Below are 23036 nucleotides of genomic sequence, written 5' to 3'. Positions count from 1 at the left end.
ACATAAAACAACACAGAGCTAAGGATTAAAGTGATTTGTTCAAGCTACATAAAGTGCATCGTGAAACCTTACAGGACAATACACAAAATACAAAATAGTGCTGTCCAGTGTGCATACTGTATATTCTTCAGTACATTATGCAAAGAATAGAGGATTCTGAACAAGGGCATATATACAGTACAAGGACATATATACAAGAGATTATGAGCATCGGGTGGATTCTATGTTACTTTCAGATGTCAATGTCTCATGGTCATAATTAACCTGTGCAGCATGTGCAAATGTGTGTTTAAGACAATACAAAGTACGTGTGATAGTGGAGCTCACCGGCGTACTCCGGGACCACATGGGGAGGGTAGAATCGGAAGTTGATGAAGAAGGGGATGGGCACTCCGAACTTGAACCACTCCACCACGTAGGGCTGCCCGTTGAGCGGGTGGGACACGTCACATCCCAGAACCACGGTGTCCCCAGCACGGGCAGTCACAAACTGGGGCTCTTCTCTGACTCCGTGGGCACCTGCAGCACAAAATACAAAGGGGTAAAAGGGGTATTTTGCATATTGCATACTATGATACACATTGAGCGTGTATTCAACAATTTATTACACGTTGCAAATACTGAGCAAACTGAGCAGCTCTGGTTTAAAAAAAATTATATAAATAAATTTAAATAAATAAACATTAAAAAAAATATAAATAATAAATGCTTCAGCAGCCTCTTTTTCTTACTTTCTTTCTGGATTGAGACAAATAAATGCAGCTTGTCTATCTTGAAGGCTTTCTCTTTGCAACAAAACCCCTGACAAAAATACTGAACAAAACTCCTCCTCACAGGAAGCTTCATATCATATCAACATGAATACAGATTGCTTTTTGTTAAATTACAGCATACACTGAAATCTAATTATTTAGATCTCTGCCATAACAACATTGACATCTTCTGATCAATCAGATTTGAGAATTGAATAAACTTTTGGCATACACCCTTTTCCAGAAGGCTTTAGATTTTCGCTCATTTATATACACCTGAGTAATTGAGGGTTGGGAGCCTTACTCAGGGGTTCAGCAGTGGAAGTTTTGTGGTCCTGGGATTCAAACTCACAACCTTCCGGTTCATAGTCCAACACCCAAATCACTGGGCTACAGTATCCCCTATTTAACAGAGACTGTGTCTCAGTTTCTAATTTATACATTTGGCAGACACTCATATCCAGAGTCACTAACATTTTCTCTCATTTTCATACAACTGAGCAATTGAGGGTTAAGGGCCTTGCTCAGGGGCCCAGCATTGGCAGCTTGGTGGACCTGTGTTTTGAGCTCACGATCACAATCATTACTCAAACACCTTAACTACTAGGCTACCGGATTCCTCAGTGTGGTGATATAATACTGACAGATAAAAAATACAATACTATGAAAAAGTTGTTTGGTGCAAGAGTTGTTTGTTCCAAGTCTACTCATAGTAGTCATTTCAAAAGCACGAATTATTCGGCTTCATGCAAGTCTTTTAAACACAACAATACTGCGGTTTCATTAGCGTGTTCTTTAAATCCTGCAGAGATATGAATCAATGATACAGACACAGATAAATAGAGTCTCCTCTAACTGGAGCGTCGGACACTAAAGCGTACTCCTCACTCCTTGCAGAAATGTGGCTCACCTTGGTTAGAGGTCAATGTTAAATCAAATACTGACTGATATAATTACCACAGCATATGCAATAGTTACAGAGTGCAGGAGTATAACCATAGCACAACCACATAACCACAGCGGAAAGGCCTGGATGGGTTAAAAACAGGACCCGTATGATGTAGCAGGTGAAAGACAGAACGAAAGAAAGAAAGAAAGAAAGAAAGAAAGAAAGAAAGAAAGAAAGAAAGAAAGAAAGAAAGAAAGAAAGAAACGAGTGGGCCAGTGTTGCCTTATTTAGAAATTTCATTTCCATATTGAGCACATTTTAAAGCTGTGGGGTCAAAAGAAGAAGCTCACTGTTATTAGATATTCTGAATTGCTGATGCTGTGTCTCCTTCACTCTGCTTCTTTCTGCCTATCTCTCTGTCTCTCTGTATCTCTCTCTCCCTTCATCCAGCCCCAGTAATGATGTAGTGATGAAAAGAGTCGCGTTGCTAGAGCATCCCTGTGCATATACCCCAGACTCCCCCTGCATCCAGTGCCTACTGCAGCACCACCTGCTGATTGGCTGGCGATGACATCACCAGTGAGCAAAACAAGCCATGGAAGGTATGACTTCACTGTACACAGAGATGAGAGCAACAACCAGTTAACAAGTTCCTCTCCATGCTCCTTCAGGACTGCTCTCGTTTACACTGAAAGACACGAGGGAGATGAACCATTCGATCACAGAGTGAGAGAGGAAAGATGAGAAGAGAATAAGAGACAGAGAGAGATGATTATATATATATTCACAGAGACATCCTACAGCGGGGGCTCAAATTGTCATCATGATCAAATATTACAAACATTTGTTGTAAAATGTTGCTAAAATGGTCAGGTAAATGTACAACCAGCTGATAATATACAGTAAGACAAATTCTTACTGCAGTAATAACTGCTTTGCCATGTGTTTTTTTTTTCTTGTTAGTCTTTCTAGTGTTATTAGGCATGGTTTGAATTGATAAAAGCCTAGATTTCCTAGTTATTCTGTTTGTATTTCAGTCACTGATAGTCAGATATTATGGATTTGATCATTGTTTGCATGTGACCTGACCCTCGCTCTGGATTTTCATGGTAATCCGTGGAAAATCCCAAATAAAGACTCTTAGCATAGCTTTTTTTTTTTTTAGTCCTGCACTATTCCTGCTAAGGAAAGATTTACTAGTGCCAGGCAAATAAAATCCAGGTTGTCTAAATTAAACAGACTAAATTATAAAAGGGAGTAAAGGAAACCAAGAAAATCCCAAAACACAGGCCACTCTCTTGTTCTTATTTACCACACAGAACCTTTTTGTGTTATTGATGAACATCATATCGAGTCTAATGACTTTCCCCATAAACACACACACACACACACACACTCTCACACACATTTTCAAATGGTTTGCCTGAAAAAGGAAAATACCAGATCCCCTTGCTTCTATAAATAACCATAAATTAGTTCTCAGCAATAACCATCGAGTGAAATGTTAAGGGTTGATGAACTATAATTGCAATGAAGGATTTGCACTAGTGTGTAAGTCATCTGCCTCACGTTGACAGGCTGTAACCTGCTGTCATCTCTAATGCACATTTACAAAGGACATATTACTCCTGACAGTCCATTTGATTGTCTTATTGAAGCTTTTTCATTCAGATTATCACCCATTGGCTTAGTTGAGCTGCTACTTCTTAAATAGCTCTGGCAATAACTTGTGCTTTCATTTTTTTGTTCTTACGTGCATTTGGAGTTGATGAATACTATCTAAAGCTTTTCTAGAACCTTACACAGTGATGTGATAGTGTAGTGGTCAAGGCGTTGGGCTACTGATCGGAAGGTCGAATCGCAGGTCCACCAAGCAGCCACTGCTGGGCCCCTGAGCAAAGTCTCCAAACCTCAATTTCTCAGCTGTATAAGTTCACTCACTCTCACTCACTCATTTTCTACCGCTAATCCGAACTACCTCGGGTCTCAGGCGTCATCGGGCATCAAGGCAGGATACACCCACACAGGGCACACATACTCTCATTCACTCACGCAATCACACACTACGGACAATTTTCCAACCTACCATGCAGGTCTTTGGACCGGGGGAGGAAACCGGAGTACCCGGAGGAAACCCCCTGAGGCACGGGGAGAACATGCAAACTCCACACACACAACGCGGAGGTGGGAATCGAACCCCGACCCTGGAGGTGTGAGGCAAACATGCTAACCACTAAGCCACCGTGCCCCCCACAGCTGAATAAGGGTGTCTGCTAAATGTCTACTTTATTTGCATTTCTTTTCATGGTGTACAGTATAGTTCTACTTCTGTATTCTCCGTAAACATTGCATGGCACAGTGTGAATCTAATATACCTTAGACCTTGAAATTTATAATATACCTTAGACCTTGAGGTTACCGATTTAAATAATTACATACCTTAAGTACTCAGAAACAAACTACAATCTGTGTCACTGAATCAGTTTTCTTCTCATCGTCTAATGTATGAATTAAGTATTTAACTGAAAATCTTTACCTGCATCTGCAGGACTGGTTGATTAGATAATTGCATGAATCAGCAGGTAAGCAGATGTTCCTAATAAACTGGATGGTGAGTTATATATATATTTTTATATATTTATTTATTTTATAATAAGGCCTACCTGATTAATCCTCTCTATTCAACACCTAATCCACTTCTTGTGATTTAGCTTTGCTTAAAGTTTGGACTGAATGAGAGCAAATTTGGTCAAGCAACTATTCTCAAGTTTTACTGTAACATTACGCCATGCGGCATAAGAAAAACTTTTTTATTCTAATTCCACATTTGCCAAACCTTTTTTAGAATATAGTAGATTACTGACATCACTCGCAAAATTGAGCAAAAACATACACCTCAACACATTTATTTAATATTCAGAAAACAGCCAGCTCCACTTTCCTTATGATGACACCTTATAATAAAGAAAATGGCAGAAATGGCAAATATCCAACAAATAAAACATATATTGAAAAGAAATCCCTTCCCTACAACCCCCTACATGTAGTACTGTGTGCAGCCTTTCATTGCCAACATACCCGACACTAAGTCTTTTAGCTTGACGAGATCAGCTCATTCCAAATATTCTCGATGGAGACAGGAATGGCCTGTCAAGAAAAAGCTTGATTTGATGATCATTCAACTACGTTTGTGTGAATTTGGACATCTTTTTTTAGATCATTTCTCTGTTAGAGGATCCAACCACAGCCATTCAAGACAGAGGCACCTAGTTTCATTTAAAATCTCTATACTGAATAGAAGGGATTGAGCTATTTTCTGTATAACCATCCTTTATTTTATGCCCAGCACATCTCCAGGGTTTACTGCCAAAAGCTTTATTTTTCTCTTAATTCCAGTCAAAGTTGATGGCCTACTTTTAACTACAGGCACATTAAGGAAGGCAACCGATTAATAATCCATTAATCTAAAAAAACAGATACTGTGTTCTAAAGGAGATTTTTTTTTGGCTTAATCAATTTCTATTAGTTCTCTTGCCTTTTTAAGGAGTATTGGACTAAATCTGGTTGAAACTAAAGCATCTACTAAACTAGAGTTCCACATGAGAGTGGGATTCACACATCTCTAGTTAAAGTTAAGGAACTGTCAAGGTTTGAATGTTAACCCAGATAGCGAGAGGACTGTTGCAATGCAGAATTACATTGTACATGGTACAGCCATGTGTTTTGTGGGGGAATTCTGTCAGCTTGAGAAAGTTCTGAGGCTCTCCTCAGCCCTCTAAGATAAACAACATGTCATATATACATAGAAAGCAAGCACAGAAGTGAAAATCATGCTCCTGAGTGCTTGGTGTGTAATTTGTTCGACACATACTCGTATCTTATAACCACAGCAATTCTCTTTCCAATATCCGGAAGTTGTTGAACGCATATGCTGCAAAGTCTACTGAGGGTACTCAAACCCACCAGATGGGAGACAGAAAATTAAGATGCAGCTTTCCAAACCCCATAACAGGGCACTGTCTGATCCCCCACCCCCCCAAATGCCCCCCAACCACTACCACTGCCACTTTTGCTGTGATTCTTTTTGGTAATGATGTTAGATATAAGAGGCTTATTCAATACCCAGTCAGGCAGAGAAAGCAACAAAATATTGGATTTCGCTAATGAGGTTTAAAAGCCGCTGCGACTGTCGTTTTTTAATTGCTAATGGGTAATCAAAGGCTAGATAAAGATGCTCCATCAACAGGAAGTCTTCCAATAGAGCTTACTTTAACTCTAAAAGATGTAGGGCACATCTAGGATTTGTTAGAAACAAAAAGATAAATACATATCCAATCTAATATCAAGATGTGGTCGTGAAAAGAAGTATTAAAAAATAATAATTGCAATTGTCCATATGCTACATTTGTTTGTGTCACAATAGCGTTGGATGGAGGATCATTTTCTTGTACTTATGCTTTTCGATGGATATTAAAACATCCAACATGGAAAGTGTCCCTTACTTCAGACTGAATTAAACCAATCCATCAAATTTCCAATAAAGAAAATTATTATTTTTAAATTGTTTGTGTTTAGAAAATTAAATTTTCTAATTTCTTTAAAAGTGTATGTGCAGTGACTTTACAATGAGTGGTTCATTGGCAAAGCTGGCCTATTATTTGTTGGGGTGGACATAAGTGTCGATGGAATAAAACAACTGTAGTGCTTTTAGCTGGTATGGCGATGGATTCCTGCTGGAATCGTCATTCGGTGGGAAAAAAGAGCTCCACCACACCACTCAGATCAATACAACTTACCTCCTTGGTGACATCTGGTAATGGTAAAGGGGGAAAAAATCAATAGGGTTTTACAACATTATCGTTTTAACAGTGCTCTACAACTGGAAACACTTGAGTTTGTGCACATTTACATCAGGAGGACATTGTATTTGTACTGTCTTTAGTAGCAAAGTGTACATAGTTGTTAAAGTGTACAAAGCTGTTTTTAATTAAGATGGAGAACACATTGATTGATGCTGTATAAATTTTGATGACTTTGAATTTAGAAATGAAGTTTTCTGTATGAGGATGTTTCTAACATCTATGGAAGGAGTCTCTTGTGTCATCTTTTTGTAAAATCAGGAGTAAAGCTGTACCTTCAACACATGTATCCTGACCACCTGATTTTTTAAGTGTTTAAAGCTGCTATATTGTTCCACATAAAATATAACTATAACTAGATAAAAAGTGTAACCTAGTTATTTCTAAGGACTAATACAATTCTTGACATCCTAGAAAATAATCATGTTTATACTGGTAACCATTATTCCCCTTCACTTGAGGCACAATCCCTGCTGTTAAAGCATACTACATCTTATATTATTTTATAAAATGGAAAGAAGGCTGCAGATCTAACATTGTAGAGCATTCTTTAATAAATGAGATTGTGGACATGTTCGGGATCTATGGCACAAGCCTCAAATCCTATATCTTTCAAGAAATTCTAACCGTATCCAATCCTCTTATTCTACAACTTTTCCTGAGTAAAGCATCCTTCTCAGTCATAATCCCTGCCTTTCTTGCAGCAAAAACTTTCAGCTATACAAGAGGCAGACTGAATCTGATTAGAACGCAGCACAGACTATTGAGGCCACACACACAAGCTGACTCACTGCTAAAAGTGTCTCGCACAGCTAATCTGGAAATAAAGGACATCCCACTCATTACACAATACAGATCGTCTACTCTGAAGTCTGGGGCTGTGACATTACGGTGATTTTCAATTTTCTAGTCTGACCTGTGAAAGCCGAAAGAACTTGCCCAGTTTCAAATGGGTTCTTTGGCATTTCCATCCTCCACCTACAACTGGCTCATTATCATGTTCAGTTCTGGCATCTTAGCTCATGTACCTCAAAAGTCAACAGCTTTGTCTATTGAGATGCTTTTCTGCTTACCACAATTGTAAAGAGCTGTTTGTGCTGCCATAGCTTTCCTGACAGCTCGAAACAGTCTTGCTCTTCTATGTGTTTTGCCTGCAGAACTGCTTTTCACTGCGTATTTATATTATATATTTAATTACTGCATCATTCTGCATATACTCTATAGACTGTTGCACCTCTCAGGGGATCAACGGTTTCTGAAATTCTCAAATCAACCCACCGGGCAGCAAAAAACAGGTCACTAATATAACATTGATTTCCCCTTATGATAGTTGATGTGAGTATTAACTGATGAACTGCATGGTTTTCTGAACTGCACTGCTGCCACAGGATTGCGAATTTGTATTTGTTTTTAAACATCGAATCTTAAAATTATGGCCACTAGCTAATAATCCGTCCTTCGGAAAACACTCTCGTTCATTAGTTTATGTGTTGGGAATGAAATGCAGAATTGATACGGAGTTTAAATATGAAATAAAAAGATAGTAAAATGCATTTCTCTATCCGTCAGCCTATGCAGGAGTAAAAGGCAAAGCAGTTCAGCATATGACATCAGCACAATCTCAGCATCAGCTAACCTTATCCAGGCTGCAGCTCAATTTGCTGGTAATGCATCTCTCTATTTATATCTGACAGTTATTCCCTGCCCAATGCCTCTTTACCTTCTCACTGTATGCTAGACTTATTCATGCTTCATACTTTTTTCCCTGGCACGGGGAAGACCACAGAGGACGTGTTTCTGCTTAAACTGCCTCTCGTTCAGGCTTTAAATGGATAAATGGATAAAGGATAAACATTGAGGCTTCTGAATAATGTTGTCCTTGTTTTGTTCTCAGGTCAATCCTGGCATTCGATCTGTTATAGGACTTGAGAAGTGCAGACATCCAACAGCAGCGTTTAATGCAGTATGGATTCAAGCAGCAGGAAAAAAGAGAAATGTCTTTTTTACTGCATATGATGTGCTTTTCAGTCCAGCATAAATCAGCTTAAGGTTTTTTTATTTGCACTTTAGAACAATGTCCCTTCCTCTCATAGCCATCACTCATCAATATGTGTTTCATTGCTTAAATAATATTTACACTTTCATTCTACACCAAACAAATACGATATGTTACATATCATATCATACATATCATGATATATAGGTGTGCTCACACACCGTACTGTTGCATTTTATTATAACCTTTATTAAATATAAAATACTAATGGAAAATAGTATATGTACTTAGATTTTAAATATTTATTGAATTATATTATAAACGAAATAAATATTTACCACCAGAAGACCCATTTTTACCTTAAGGACTTGAAAGATTATATAGCTTTTCCTTTTAGTAAATACAAAAATGAATGAATTTTTAAATAATCAGCTAGTTCCACTGAGGATGTAATGATTAAAAACAAGGAAAGTAATATGAAATAATTTGATAAAATTGTTTAAGGTATTTCAATATCCAAAACATCCCAGAAAAGCGAGATAATTGATTAAAATAGGAATATTACATGGTACCTCTGTCTGTCTGTCTGTCTGTCTGTCTGTCTGTCTGTCTGTCTGTCTATACTGTATCTGTATGTTTACTTACAGTATATATCTATTCATGTATCATTCACTTCATTTGTGTGAATCTGATTCATTTGTGTGAATCTAACATGAATCTAAAAACAGTTTTAATAAAAATGTGTTCCGTGAGTAAAAAGTTATTTAGAAATTAATTTAACGGGGCTAACTTCAATAGGTGGATTATGTTCTTCTAAGAAATCTTTTACTGAGGGAGTCCATGGAATTTTCAATTACGATCGTCCTTGGCTGCAAAAACAAATGAGATGCTCTAAACTCAGTGACTGGTAGTATTTCAAGACAGCACTTCTCTTTAGAAGAGCCATACTGGAGCTTATGCTTTGTGTGCTGACGGACACAAATGCACCAAATGTGTCACCTTAAAAGTGTCTGCCTCCACATCCTCCCACACAGCCCTTAATGGCAAAAGCTAAATCACAGCCTTAATTACAGTCCCAAAGTCAAGTGATGACAAGCATGCTTTATGTTTCTACAGTATGTAATGTACTTTCATGCAGGAGGCCCTACACAATGCACTGACCTGCCCCGGGCCCAGACAAGAGACAGTGTACAGCTGGACAGGCATGACTGAGCTCAGAGAGAGGAGCGATGCAGTTATTACAGAACAGCTAATTTGAGTTCAGAGAGGGCAGGGAGGGAGCTGCAGTAGGAGGATGCAGCTCAGGGACGTCTGATCCATCAACGCTAACCTTCAGGAAGTGACAATGCGTGTCCTGACCGGCACAAGCAAACTATAGCAAGGTCCACTGCAGTGCACTTTGCGCCCTGAGACATGGACACATCATGATCTAATTTTCAAGACAGAGAGACAAGGAAAGATGGATACACTGATAGAAATGTGACTTGAATTGATTGCTGGGTATTGAACTAGGGAGGGAGGGAATGAATGAAAGTTTTCTGGTCAGGGGGGATGGAGCACTGTGCTGGAGTATCTCATGGCCAAGGCATGAATAATTAATGGATGTGAAGGAGCCGGGTTGGAGGAAGCTGAGTGCGCTGCATCAATGAACAGCTGAAAGATGAGCCACAGGAGGAAGCGGGCCAGCCGAGGGGGTGGGAAGAGAGGAAGAGGAGGTCAGTATGCTGCCTACCACCATGCTGAGCTCATGAAATCACACATACTCTCTCTCTCTCTCTTTCACACACACACACACACACACACACACACACACACACACACACACACACACACACACACACACACACACACACACACACACTTTCCCTTATCATAATCTTCCGCACTATGTAACTCTATATGAATGAACACTGGATTTGTTCACACAGTAGGCCAAATTTGTTTTAATAAATTTTTAAGGCAGTTACAATATCTGAATTGCTGCATTTGCATCCATATTAATATTGTTGTGAGCTGGTTCTTATATTAACAACACAGCCATAATTCTGCCTCATATCCTTTTGTTTCATGTGACTTCAAATTGCTGCCGCCTTGAATATGAATATGGGGCTGACTGCATCAGGTTGTGACACTGCATCACTTTATCTGTACAATACTTCATTAAGAAGATTCGTTTTCATTTCTGCTCATATTCGACTGCCCTAATACATATTACTACATACGACACATCTATAACCAGCAGCGGTGCAACAGAGCCTTACAGTCATACTGCCTCATAGGTAGTTTAGTGGAAAGGTTAGTTTGCTAAGATCAGATATCTCTATAATGTCACTGCACTTTTAAGAGTACTTCCAAATTAAAGTCTGAAAATCTGAAAATCTGAAAAACGTGAAGAAAAAAGTCCCGTGTCTGAATGACTGAAAATGAGAAGCATGTGAAAGTTTATTAGAATTAATTAATAAAAAGATAATTAGATAGACACCAACACATTTTAAAGTCTTAAGGTTCAAATTAAATGAAGAAAAAGAAAAGCACACATAAATGTCCTTAAACCTGATTAAGTCTTAAAAAGTCTGTAATGCTCTAACTGCCTGTCAGAATCTTAGACATTATAGATAATGTGCAAAAACTATTACGAAACATTAATCAACAACCAACATACTAAGATATGAACTTTATTAGCTACTGAAAAACATGCATGTCCACCTTATGCATCTGCCTCTTTAGCTAGCTAGCCATCGATCATAGACAGCTAAATCTTTAGCTAGCTAACCATCGATCATAGATAGCTATTATTATTATTATTATTATTATTATTATTATTATTATTATTATTATTATTATTATTATTATTATTGTGTCTAATATATCCCTTAAGAAACATATTACTCTGACATTGTAAACTAAATAATAAATAACAATACAATTTATTACATCATTACACACACAAAAGCCCTACAGCAGCAGGTACTTGAGGTCTTTATAGTTTGTGTATAGAAAGCACACCCACTACCATCAATACCTCAATGAATCACTGATCCCTTCATGAGACATTTAGTTAAAATGCAACCCCTCCAAGAAGAGTTACTTATTTACTAAAAACAACCTCCTCCTAAAACATTATTCTGACACACACTGTAAAGCATGCTGAACCAAGTATGTCTAGAAAATCTTAACAAAAACTTCATTATCCAAATGAACCAATACAGAATTGTATATATAAGTGTAGATGCTCTTGGTCATTGCTTATGTCTAAATGACATTTTCTGCAACAAGGACTTACATACAAACAACATTACTGTAAACATTAAATTATACCAATCTGAATATAAAGGCAAACCTGATACTCTACATACTATACAGTGGGAAAATATAGAAAAGGGAAGTCATTTCTAAACAAGACATTTGTTTACATCTAGTTTACTCAAGAATGAGGCATATTTTCAGTGGTGTACTTTTACATTACTCATGTATGAGTCTCGTTAATAACATTTCATTACACTGACAGGATTTTAATAATTTAATAATAACAATCTTAATATAGCACACGTTCAGGTATATGTATATACAGTATATACCTATGTATGTATCTTGAGAAATAACATTGTAGTTAGAGTAAAGTTATTGTAGCTCCCAAACCCTGGGTTTTTGGGTGTCCCCCCCCCCCCCCCCCAAAAAAAAAAAAAACATTAAATAAGTTTCCCCAACATTGCTTCCCATCAGGTTTGCCTTTACCATCAGATTGGTGTAATTTAATGTTGTGCATAAAATGTAATTTAGACATAAGCAATGACCAAGAGCACATCTACTCTTATATCTACAATTATATATTGGCTCATTTGGATAATGAAGTTTTTGTTGAGATTTTGTAGAAATACTTGAAAAGACTTTAGGTACCTGCTGATATTACTTCACTTTTATATATTTTCCCACTGTATGTAATATATATATATATATATATATATATATATATATATATATATATATATATCTCCACCAATCTTTCATTCTGGTCGTCTTTCCATCCAGTTTTACTTCAGACGTGTGTGAAACGCTTCTACTCTTAAAAATTGCTTTTGTACTTGGCTAGAATTGTACACTGAGAAATAAGTCTTTCATGCATTACGATTCAAAGCAAATTCATTTCTGCTTTGTTGTGTTTTTCTTCTATAAAACAGCGCAACCCCATAATCAGGATTGCCAAATGAAAAAAAAAGAATGATTTGTTGACAAAATCCACTTAGAATGGCTGCAGCAACAGCACAAAAGTAGTGTTCTTGCTCTTAGTAGAGGCCAAATCATTTCTACTGAACAAGAACAGCAAGAAATCTGGCCTTTATTTCACCTTCTTGAGCATTGAGCGTTCTTAAGTCACGCTCAACATGACTTACCTTGCGACTGTCCTACCCTGAAGTCATTAAAAAACAAACCAGTTACATACTGTACATCATGGATGTTTCTGTGGTTTTACTATGTCACTCATCCTACGATATGTTTATCCTGCACTACTGATGGTACAGTAGGTTGTGATATTAGATTAGATTAGCAAAAACGAATCGGTATCAACTGCTTGACGATGAACTTATTAAAGCTGACTAATTCATTACATCATAAAGTCACTTTGATGGCATAGTAGAAATAATGTGCACTATTTAATAGTTAATAACTATTGCATACACACTCCAACGGACTATAGTTACACTTTCGACTTTTTTCTTTGACATTTTACATTGTTTTGACTGTGTGTTTTGTTCTACTGTAGAAACGAAAAGTTGTGATGCCTTTCAGTGAAGAAGAAAAACACACAAAACCTTTGGATCTAACTTCCTTTGTACGTCATATCCGCCTTTTCAGTGAGTACTGATGATCCGATGAAGTGTCATGGAGGTGTCAATGTTGGCAGAAAAAAATATCCCAAATTTATCCTGGATATTTGAATTTATATAATATATCATTAGATTTCCATAACAAACAGTATATATACTGTATAAGCATTAGGGCCTTGACATTTTAATCATTTGAAATGTTCTTGTTTGAATAGCAAATATGTAAATAATTACGTGTCTAAAAATCTAGAATTAGGCTTTATAGTCTTACACTCCTTTGTAATGGTCTTACACTCCTTTGACTGTTATCTCATACTGAGAATTTTAGGCAAAGTCACATCATCTCATTCATTTTCTACCGCTTATCCGAACTACTCGGGTCACGGGGAGCCTGTGCTTATCTCAGGCGTCATCGGGCATCAAGGCAGGATACACCCTGGACGGAGTGCCAACCCATCACAGGGCACACACACTCTCATTCACTCACACACTACCGACAATTTTCCAGAGATGCCAATCAACCTACCATGCATGTCTTTAGACCGAGGGAGGGAACCGGAGTACCCGGAGGAAACCCCCGAGGCACGGGGAGAACATGCAAACTCCACACACACAAGGCGGAGGCAGGAATCGAACCCCGACCCTGGAGGTGTGAGGCAAACGTGCTACCCACTAAGCCACCGTGCCCCCTATAAAGTCACATATTTAAGAAATTTTCATTTGATATTTTTTTTATATTACTATTTTCCTTCACTGGAACGTAAAGGCACAAACCTGTTTCATGACAATGTCCCTGACCTCACTAATGCTCTTGTGGTTTAATGAACAAATCCCCCTTAGCCACACTCCTAAATCTAGTGGAAAGCCTTCCCTTTGGAGTGGAGTTTATTATAAAAGAAAACAGGGGACTTTCTGTGGAATGAAATGTTCAAAAAGCATGAGTTTTTTGGTCAGGTGTACACAACCATTTGTCCAATGTACTAGCTATACGTAGTAAAGTCATTAACCAAGTAGACCATCATTTCTAAAGAATTTATTTTCATTTTTCTATGCAGGGGTAGAAAAATAATTAATTTATTAGTTAGCATAGCGGACAAATGAAAATGCCTGAGTGCTGTCTAAAAATGTTAATATACCATGATAAAGAATGTAAGGCTAGTTAGCAAGTTAATTAGTATGAATGAAGTACTGTAGCAAGTCATATTTGTGCCTTTGACAAAAAGAAACCAAGTCGCTGGCAACAATTCCGCATTGGTTTTCTCTTCACATCATCCATAAAAGATATTTGAGCTTTTTTTCACTGCAAGATAACTGTATGTTGTGCAAGCAAGAGATTCATATAAAAGCCTTGAGGTCCATTGGTCAGTGTTTTCACCTAGCTCTTTGTTCTACAGACTTGCCAGATCATGCCTCGAAAGTAAATCTGTTTTATGAAATTCAGTAACGACTAGAGACTTTTCATAAACCTCAGTCAGACAGAAACACATCTAGTTACTGCTGCTGTTTGTTTGCAAGGCCACTGTTAATAAAAAACTAATGGTTCTGGCATGTAATCAGCTTGTTCCATACACAAGGCTACTAAATTATCCATAAAGAACAGTGATTTCTTTTTCCTTATTATAGCAACTGTTTGTAGCCAAAAGTACAAAACGAAGACTTAACCTTAGAGTATACAATATCTCCCACCCAGAAAATTGTCTATTTATAAAACTTATAATTTATTTAACACTCCACTTTATTATTCCTTTAAAAATGGACTATGCTTATGCATTCTTGGCAACGTTACCAAAAATGACAGCTGCACTTATTCTTAATAAAATGAATAGCACCTGTTACTTTAGGTACCTAAACAGGAATGATTATTTCTGCCAAGCCACACACTGCATTCCCAAATGATCAGTGAAAATCTCTCTCAAGTGGCGAAAAAGTGTTAAAAAAATACACAAAGTTTCAATACAGATTTTTGTAATCATTGCCAGCCTTCAGAAGACATACCACAATATACGGAAACGGTCACAGAAGGCGATAGGAAAGGTTAATATGGCTGAAAGATTATGAGTAATGCTCTAACGCAGAAGTAGCATGACAGATTCTAGCATGCCAAACAGACAGTGTGTTCCAGATTAAATTTAAATTCAACTCATAAAAGAAACAACTAAGTTTATCAGAGTTTTTTGGAGCTAGTTCATTTCTATCCAGTTTCCCACAGGATTCCTCTGCTGTTTCAACTGGGCAGGTTGACCTCCTACTTTGTGAGTCATACTGACCTCCTCCACACACACACACACACACACACACACACACACACACACACACACACACACACACACACACACACAGACAGCCTACGCCAGCATGTGCAACACCTTCACACTTCTCCATTAATCATGTCTAACATCACAGCTCTCATACCTGACAAGCCTACCCAAGCAACAAGCCCACAAACTTGAGGATTTATTTTCTATTTAAAAGCACAAACTCAATACGCGGCAGCAATTATGTGAATTACAGATTTAGCACATGATACAACACTATAACATTAGTACAGAAGAGATTATTATTGGACCAATGTTTTGGGCTAATTTCTACTAATACGCACGTCAGGAAGACTGTCAAGGACAAGTTCAAGCAGGGTACAGTAAATGTTTTATTTCTATACAAGGTAGGACATAAAGAAATGTCCTATCTAGCTATATTTATAGAAGAGTTTCTTAAATGTGCCAAGTACCATCATGTGACTTTCTGTGCAGGAGAATTACCATGCCAACGATGCCAAAGGCCACCATGTGCTTTGGCACACCAATTCAGTGACCTCATATGCTGAATGAGTCAAGACATCAATGTGGAACGGAGACAATGCTCACTAACCACCAAACATCTTCTTCTATCCATTCATAAACAACAAATGAGCTTATGTTATAAAACTGGCCAAATATAACCAATGATTCTGACTGGAAAGAGAAAATGACAGAAGTCTCTTTAAAGATTTCTGCTGCTTTTTGTAATATAAAAGTTTACTGCTTTCTAACCTGGACAGTGCCTTCATGTGGACATTTACAGTGCCTTATCTCTTGATATACTGTATGAGGAAACCCTAGCCAACCCAATCTCTGCTTTGCAGGTTGTCTTATCTCGGAGGGACTTTACTTCCTGACTCTATGGATGGATTCTGAATTCTAATCAATTTCCACTGTATCTATTTGAATCACTGATTGTGTCATGGCAGTTGATGTGATAAAGGCTAGAAATGTTAAAAGCTAATAAAGGCAACATTGCTAGAAACATGGCCTACTGTATAACAACATTTACATTGACAAGACATGAATAATACAGATACATGGCTCGTTCTTGCATATGGTAGGAGCGCTTTCACATGTTAAGGAGACAAAAATAGTAACACACTGACCTTAACTACTACAACAGTGAAAGGTCATGAATAATTTACCAAATCCCATGGTGTGCTTCAGAATGGGTCTATACACTACACATCTTCTAGTGGTGTTTAAGCTTACTGGTTCCTCCTGACCCTAGCCACCAGGAGAAGAAAGCTGATGATGTGCAGCCATGACAAAGGAGCAGCAGAAGTGGGAGGAGATCCTGGCGTCAATGTTGTCCCACATACCAGTTGGCTGACATGTGGGCTGATGGTTTTTATAGAAGTGATTGTAGCCTTAAGCCAAAAAGAGATTTACCAAAAACCATCAGTATCAACCAGTATATAGTGCATAGCACGGTTCTTATGATACATGGCCTGGTACCAGAATGTGAGTGCTCCGAGACCTATTCACAGTTTGAGAACATATTAAATATATTAAATAGATAGTTTGCTGACATTTTACTCAGTATGTTCCATACACATGTCCTTATGAAACAGGAAGTTAAAGTGTCAATGTGTTGAAGTGCCTGAGAGATTTACACAACAGCCAATAGCTTTCAAGCACTGCGAAATCTCAACCATCTTCACACTATCTGAGCTAACTAGATAAAAATGCAGAAAAATGAAAAGTCTCTTTAAGATGATTTTTTGAGATTTTTCTAAACCATATTCACCAAGATTACAAAATGAAGTGTGTTTGGAGTTGTGCCAGTTACTTGTGGGCCAAGGTCCAGGTCATAATTGAGAGGATTCTGCTATGACTGAATGCTAGGTTTATTGTCAACTAATTCTTTGCATTTTTTTTCTTGATATTCTTGATACAGTCTCCATAACAATTAGGTTTACATATAAAAAATATAAAGCGTAAAATCTATGAAACACCAATTTTGATTTCATGGACCCTTTAAGGTGGTACAAATGGTACCACTGACCCTAGAAAGCAGACCCAACAAGTCTCACAAACTTCTATAACTTCTAGAGGAAACTCTGGAACAACATCCAAGTGAAAAATAAGCAGATATGATTCTAACTGTGTGTAAGATGACAATATTGCCTAATTTTAAGAATTGGGGCAAAGAACCTGACCTGCACTTCTACCCACTTTCAAAGCCATAAGGAAAGATCTGTAACTTTCAAACAGATTGAAAAGTCTGAATACAAATGAAGGGTTTAGATGTCCGTATGTGAAATTAATCAAAGCTTCACACAGTCCCTATGGGAGACCTTTGCTGGAACACATGCTTCTCTCTCGAGCTGTGGCAGCAGACTAGAGACAGACGGCTCAGGAGAAAGTGTATCAGAGACAGGAAATGGTCTTTGAAGTGCTGAGAGGGAGGAAATGGAATCCAGGGACAGCTCATAGACAGCTAAGATACTCACTTAACAAAACTACAAGGAGAAAGGCCGTATGAAGGTGCTCAATGCCATGGGATCTATCCTGGCACCATAATACTTTCATTCTGGTTAGAAAGATACAACGATGTCTTTAATTCTTGAGGAGACAGAAAAAAGTCTCCACAGAATTTTTAAAAATGTTTCTATCACTGCACCACTGAAAGCAACTCCTGTATGGTGTGTATGGCTACCCTTCGATGACGCCCTGAAAAAGGTGATGAGACCCACATCACTGGCTCCCTACTGCCAGTCACTTGAACATTTTCACCATACTGGATGTCCGAGTACAGCATGTAACCTCATAAAGGGCTCCACCCACCCAGTCACAAACTGTTCAACCTCCTTCCTTCCAAGAGGACATACAGGAACATTCGAATCAGATCCAGCAGGCTCAGGGCCAGCTTCTTCCCCACAACCGTTACGCTGCTGAACTCCACACTACGTTGTTAGAGCACTGATGTTTTACTACCTGTAATCATCCTTCAGCTCTAAACTATATTGTATATTCTGTATTATCTGAGGCTTATTTCAGATTTAGAGTGTATATCTTAGGTTATAATGTAATATGTACATACACTGTATAGTATACATAAGCAATGTAGATACTGCTGTGTATACAATGTAGATAGATAGATAGATAGATAGATAGATAGATAGATAGATAGATAGATAGATAGATAGATAGATAGATAGATTTCTATCTATCTATCTATCTATCTATCTATCTATCTATCTATCTATCTATCTATCTATCTATCTATAGATAGATTCTTTATTCATCCCAGTAGAAAATTAAAAAAATATATATTTTCTTCTTCTTTCAGCTGATCACGTGGTTTGCATATTAGGTTTTGGCACTTGTTTTAAGCCGGATGCCCTTCCTGACGCAACCCTCCCATTTGTATCCGGGCTTGGGACCGGCACTGAGAGTTAACTCTTCAGTGGCTGGATTAGCTCCCTGCCCAGGAATCTAGAGCGGGATCCTGCCGCTTGGCCACCTTTGGGGCTCCAGGTGAAAATGAACATATATTCATATATTTCTTATATGTATGACTAATACTTGCGTATACTATAATTTATATATAACATAGCTAACTGACGAGTTGCATGCTCGAAGAATTGTAAGAATATGCTAAAAAAAAAAGATTAATGACACTCCCAAATGGTCATAAAGTTGAAAAATAAGGTTCTAAAAATGCATTATCCCTTACACAGCTCATGAAGAATTAAATACTTGTCCAGTGTGTTGTATCAGGTCTGTTGCTGTTGATGCTTTAAAAATGAAAGAAGCCCAGGACTGTATCTGAAGTTCTAAGCAAAGTTCCTCAATATAAAGTTTCCATATAAATTAAAGAATTTATTGCACTAATAATATAAGAGACTGAAGATAAAAGTCATAAAATTATATCATTTTATTTAAAGTGCATCACAAGGCCTAAACTAAAGTCATCAGTGTTTGCTGTCCTTTATCACTATACAGTAATAGTGGGCGTTATTATCCAATACAGAGTACTGGTAGGGAGTGTGATATTTTCCTGAGACACTGGACTGGAATTGGGTTGGATTTCAAACAATCTTATATGATTTACAGACATACTATTGTGTGACGTACCATGAAAGCATGTTATTTGCATGTCTAGCACGTTTGTCTTAAGTCCACACTCTTTTGTTTCTTTTATTTGAATTCTTTTATTCGGTTCAACCACTGTGAGGAATTCACAACTGGATCACTGTTGGATGTTGGTCAATACTCAAGGCTCTGATATTAATATATTAAACATGGACTGGTTGATAGGTGCACCAGGGATTGGTGCATCCCTAGCTAAATTATGCCATTAATGGATGTGTATTAAAGCTTAAAACCTCAACCTTAGCAATGTCATAGCCCTGAGAGATCTAAATTTGAAAACCTTGAGCAAGACAGACATTGTTACTTATGGGACTAATATATCTTAATCTAATGTCCTATTAAATGACTAATTTCAGATTTATTCCCTTTAGCTTCTCCACTGACAGTTACTGGAGCCAACACAGTTTGGGAAATTAGCTACCTCAGCTTTCTCCACTGGTTAGTATTCTACAGCTTTTCAATGCAATCAGCAAGTCAGCCACGTTCCAATGTTTGATTGGTACACTCGCTGCAAGTGATTTGAGTGGAGTAGAGCTAACATTATAAATCATAATTACAAAACATTAAAAGCCAAATGAGATGCAGGACTTGATCCATATGCAAGCGAAGAATGGCATTTGGACAAATTCAGCTGCCCTGTGCAACATTATTGTAATCAAAACCGGTCCCAGTATAGGATGCCACTCAAAAAGTGCTTGCATCTCAGTGTATCATGTCTGGATCCTGAGTAGTATAGCATCACCAGAGTGGCATTCACTTGGGCATACAGATTAGTCATAATCAATTTAAGGGAAACAGACGTTATTGGGCATATGTTCCCATCATGGTTAAAGATTCCCTGTTCCCTCTGTGCTGTGAGACGCTTCAACAAGTGCAGTGCAGTCTGGTGCCATTCAGCAAACTGGCCCCAGTTAGCAGACTTCACTCTAACAAACTCATCAGCTCTATGAGGTTGAGAATGCTGCTCTGCTGCTCTGCTGCTTTTGTGTTGACAGAGTAAAAAAAAAAAGCAGCAAGGCAAAACAGAGACCCAAGCTCGGGCATATGCCCAGGAATATAGCCGGAGAGCTGTGTGTGCCAGAAGACAGCTTGAGACAGCAGTGCAAGAGCAGAAGGTGGCCGCTTCATCTGGTCACACAGGAGGGAAATGTGAAGCATATGCAACACCATGCGTGGCCGGGCAGCACAGCACAGCAAGAGACTTCCCTTAGTTAGAGATAAGGTGACACATCATGCCAGCTGAGGTAAATAACTTTTTTACTTCTTTATGGTGGCAAATGCATAATAAAGAGATTGAGCTCGATTTTCTTTCCAGAGTGCTGAATGTTCAATGTAAGAACATCTCACAGATGAATTTGACCCTTTTAGAGCTAGTTATCATCTGCAATAGTTTAGCCCTCTGGTGGACGAATTTGCAACTACAGGGCTACATGAGTCCATCGTTCAAAAAAAAAGCAAATGCATCACTTTCTTCTCAAATCCCATCTAGCAAACAACATGCAACTTTGTTTAAATGTAGTATCTTTTAAGTCATAATGAAGTATTTTTTTAAGCAAATGAGGGCACAATCAAAAAGGGTTCATTAAATATTCGACAAAATCAGGTAAGGAAAATTTGAGATGTGATGGTTAACACTGTATGTTAGAAAAGATGCCTCATGCTTATTGGTGCTTTGTCATTCTTTAAACATGACATGTCCAACATCTGGAGTCATCTGTTAGGTGAAATACAACTGAATGACATCATGGTGTTAGAACAGGTGCAGGCTGCACAGGTGCACGGTGCAGAAGGAGTTTGCAGTGCTGAACCAAATACCAAAGGTTGCCATGACATTTATTTATAGTAGATTAGTTTGACTAAATGCTTTCCTAATATTTTCATCTGTATTTGATCTATTAAAAGGTTTTTACTTGTTTAACTCGCACAATTGTAGAAATCGCACAACTTCATCAGAGTAGTAAATCTGCAGGTTATGAATAACTGAAGCAAGTTATTTGCTGATTATTTTTCTTGGAGAAAAAAAAATACAAACAAATCAAACAAATCAAAGTTAAAGGGTTTACAGGAAGAAAATTGCAACTTGAGCTTAGAAGGGCATCAAACGTTGCACTTCAACTCACCTTGAGCGGCCGTTCCTCGGGCGCTGAACACACTTGCTATCAAAGTGGCCACATACCAAATCATAGTACTATTGCCAGCCAGTAAGAGAGCTCATCATATCTCAAAGTACCCCTTTCTATAAATCATTCATAGACGAGCCCCCGGAATGCTAGACGCACTGGCAGCTGCTGAAATCCTTTTGCTCATGCCCTGCACCCTTTCCTCCGGCGTTTCCCTTCATTCTCGCCCTTCTTCTTCCCCTTCTCTCCTTTTCGCATCCTTATCTCTCTCTCTCTCTCTCTCTCTCTCTCTCTCTCTCTCTCTCTCTCTCTCTCTCTCTCTGGAAGAGCCTCTGCACCTGCACCAGCGCGACTCGGCCCGACGCGCCTTTGGATAGCGACGCCGGCGTAAAACCAAACCCCAGAATATAGCTCGTTGACACCGCCCCCGCTCGAATGTCATTGGTGGACGTGGGAGGGTTGATGGGTGTGGATTGGCTACCGCTGCGTCGTTCGTGAGGTAAAAGGCGCTCAGCCTCCGCTTCAAGGTGAGTTGCGGCGCGTAACGGCGCGGCGCCGCAGTATCATGCGCAATAGCGGAGACGCGCGACTCACAAGTCTGTGTATTCTCCTGATCTCTCCGTTTAGGGAACTCTGGTTGAAAGCTGCAGGAGTGCCGGTCACTGATGCTGGAGTACTCAAAGGTCTTCTCCCAAACTCCAGCGCATCGGTCATGTTCCTCAGCAGCACTTTACGCAAAGCATCTGAGGATCTGTTCGGGGAAACTGTAGCGTCAGGACAAGTGGTGAAATCTAAAAGTACAGAGAAAAGTCACACCTTCTCTGTTTTAACACCTTCTTCAAACGTAGAGCCCTTTTTAACATGTGATCACATGCTGTTCAAATGATTTTAGATGTTTTTCCGAATGGGATCACATTTTACCCAAGAAAGCCACACGTGAACAACATACTGTATGATGACATGAAACGTGTGATTTTTTTATTTATTTTTTATTTATTTATTTATTTATTTATTTGATAGGAGAAATACCCCTGCAAGCATGAGTATACTGGATGCAAAAGCTGGGTTTATTTATTTATTTATTTATCTATCTATCTATCTATCTATCTATCTATCTATCTATCTATCTATCTATCTATCTATCTATCTATCTATCTATCTATCTATTTGTTTGTTTGTTTGTTTGTTTGTTT

At 38.3% G+C, this 23036-nt stretch overlaps 1 protein-coding gene and 1 long non-coding RNA gene across 5 annotated transcripts in view; one reads left to right on the top strand and one right to left on the bottom strand.

The window, feature by feature from the left end:
- igsf9bb (immunoglobulin superfamily, member 9Bb) overlaps nt 1–22179 on the bottom strand; it is a 96011-nt gene extending 73832 nt beyond the window's left edge. For all 4 annotated transcript variants that reach the window (XM_027134165.2, XM_027134166.2, XM_027134167.2 and 1 more), the window contains exons 1-2: nt 21844–22179; nt 328–519 (exon numbers count right to left, since the gene is read on the bottom strand). In XM_027134165.2, the coding sequence (XP_026989966.2) occupies nt 328–519; nt 21844–21907 (256 nt within the window). In that variant the 5' untranslated portion in view covers nt 21908–22179. The remainder of the gene's footprint in view (nt 1–327; nt 520–21843) is intronic.
- On the top strand, nt 20644–22783 carry LOC125139871. The gene is made up of 3 exons (XR_007139012.1): nt 20644–20967; nt 22171–22370; nt 22471–22783. It is a non-coding gene; the product is annotated as an uncharacterized LOC125139871 (long non-coding RNA).
- The last annotated feature ends 253 nt before the right edge of the window (nt 22784–23036 follow it).

Source organism: Tachysurus fulvidraco, chromosome 21, assembly GCF_022655615.1.
Source record: "Tachysurus fulvidraco isolate hzauxx_2018 chromosome 21, HZAU_PFXX_2.0, whole genome shotgun sequence".
Lineage (NCBI taxonomy): Eukaryota > Metazoa > Chordata > Actinopteri > Siluriformes > Bagridae > Tachysurus > Tachysurus fulvidraco.
This window is presented reverse-complemented; position numbering and strand designations above follow the sequence as displayed.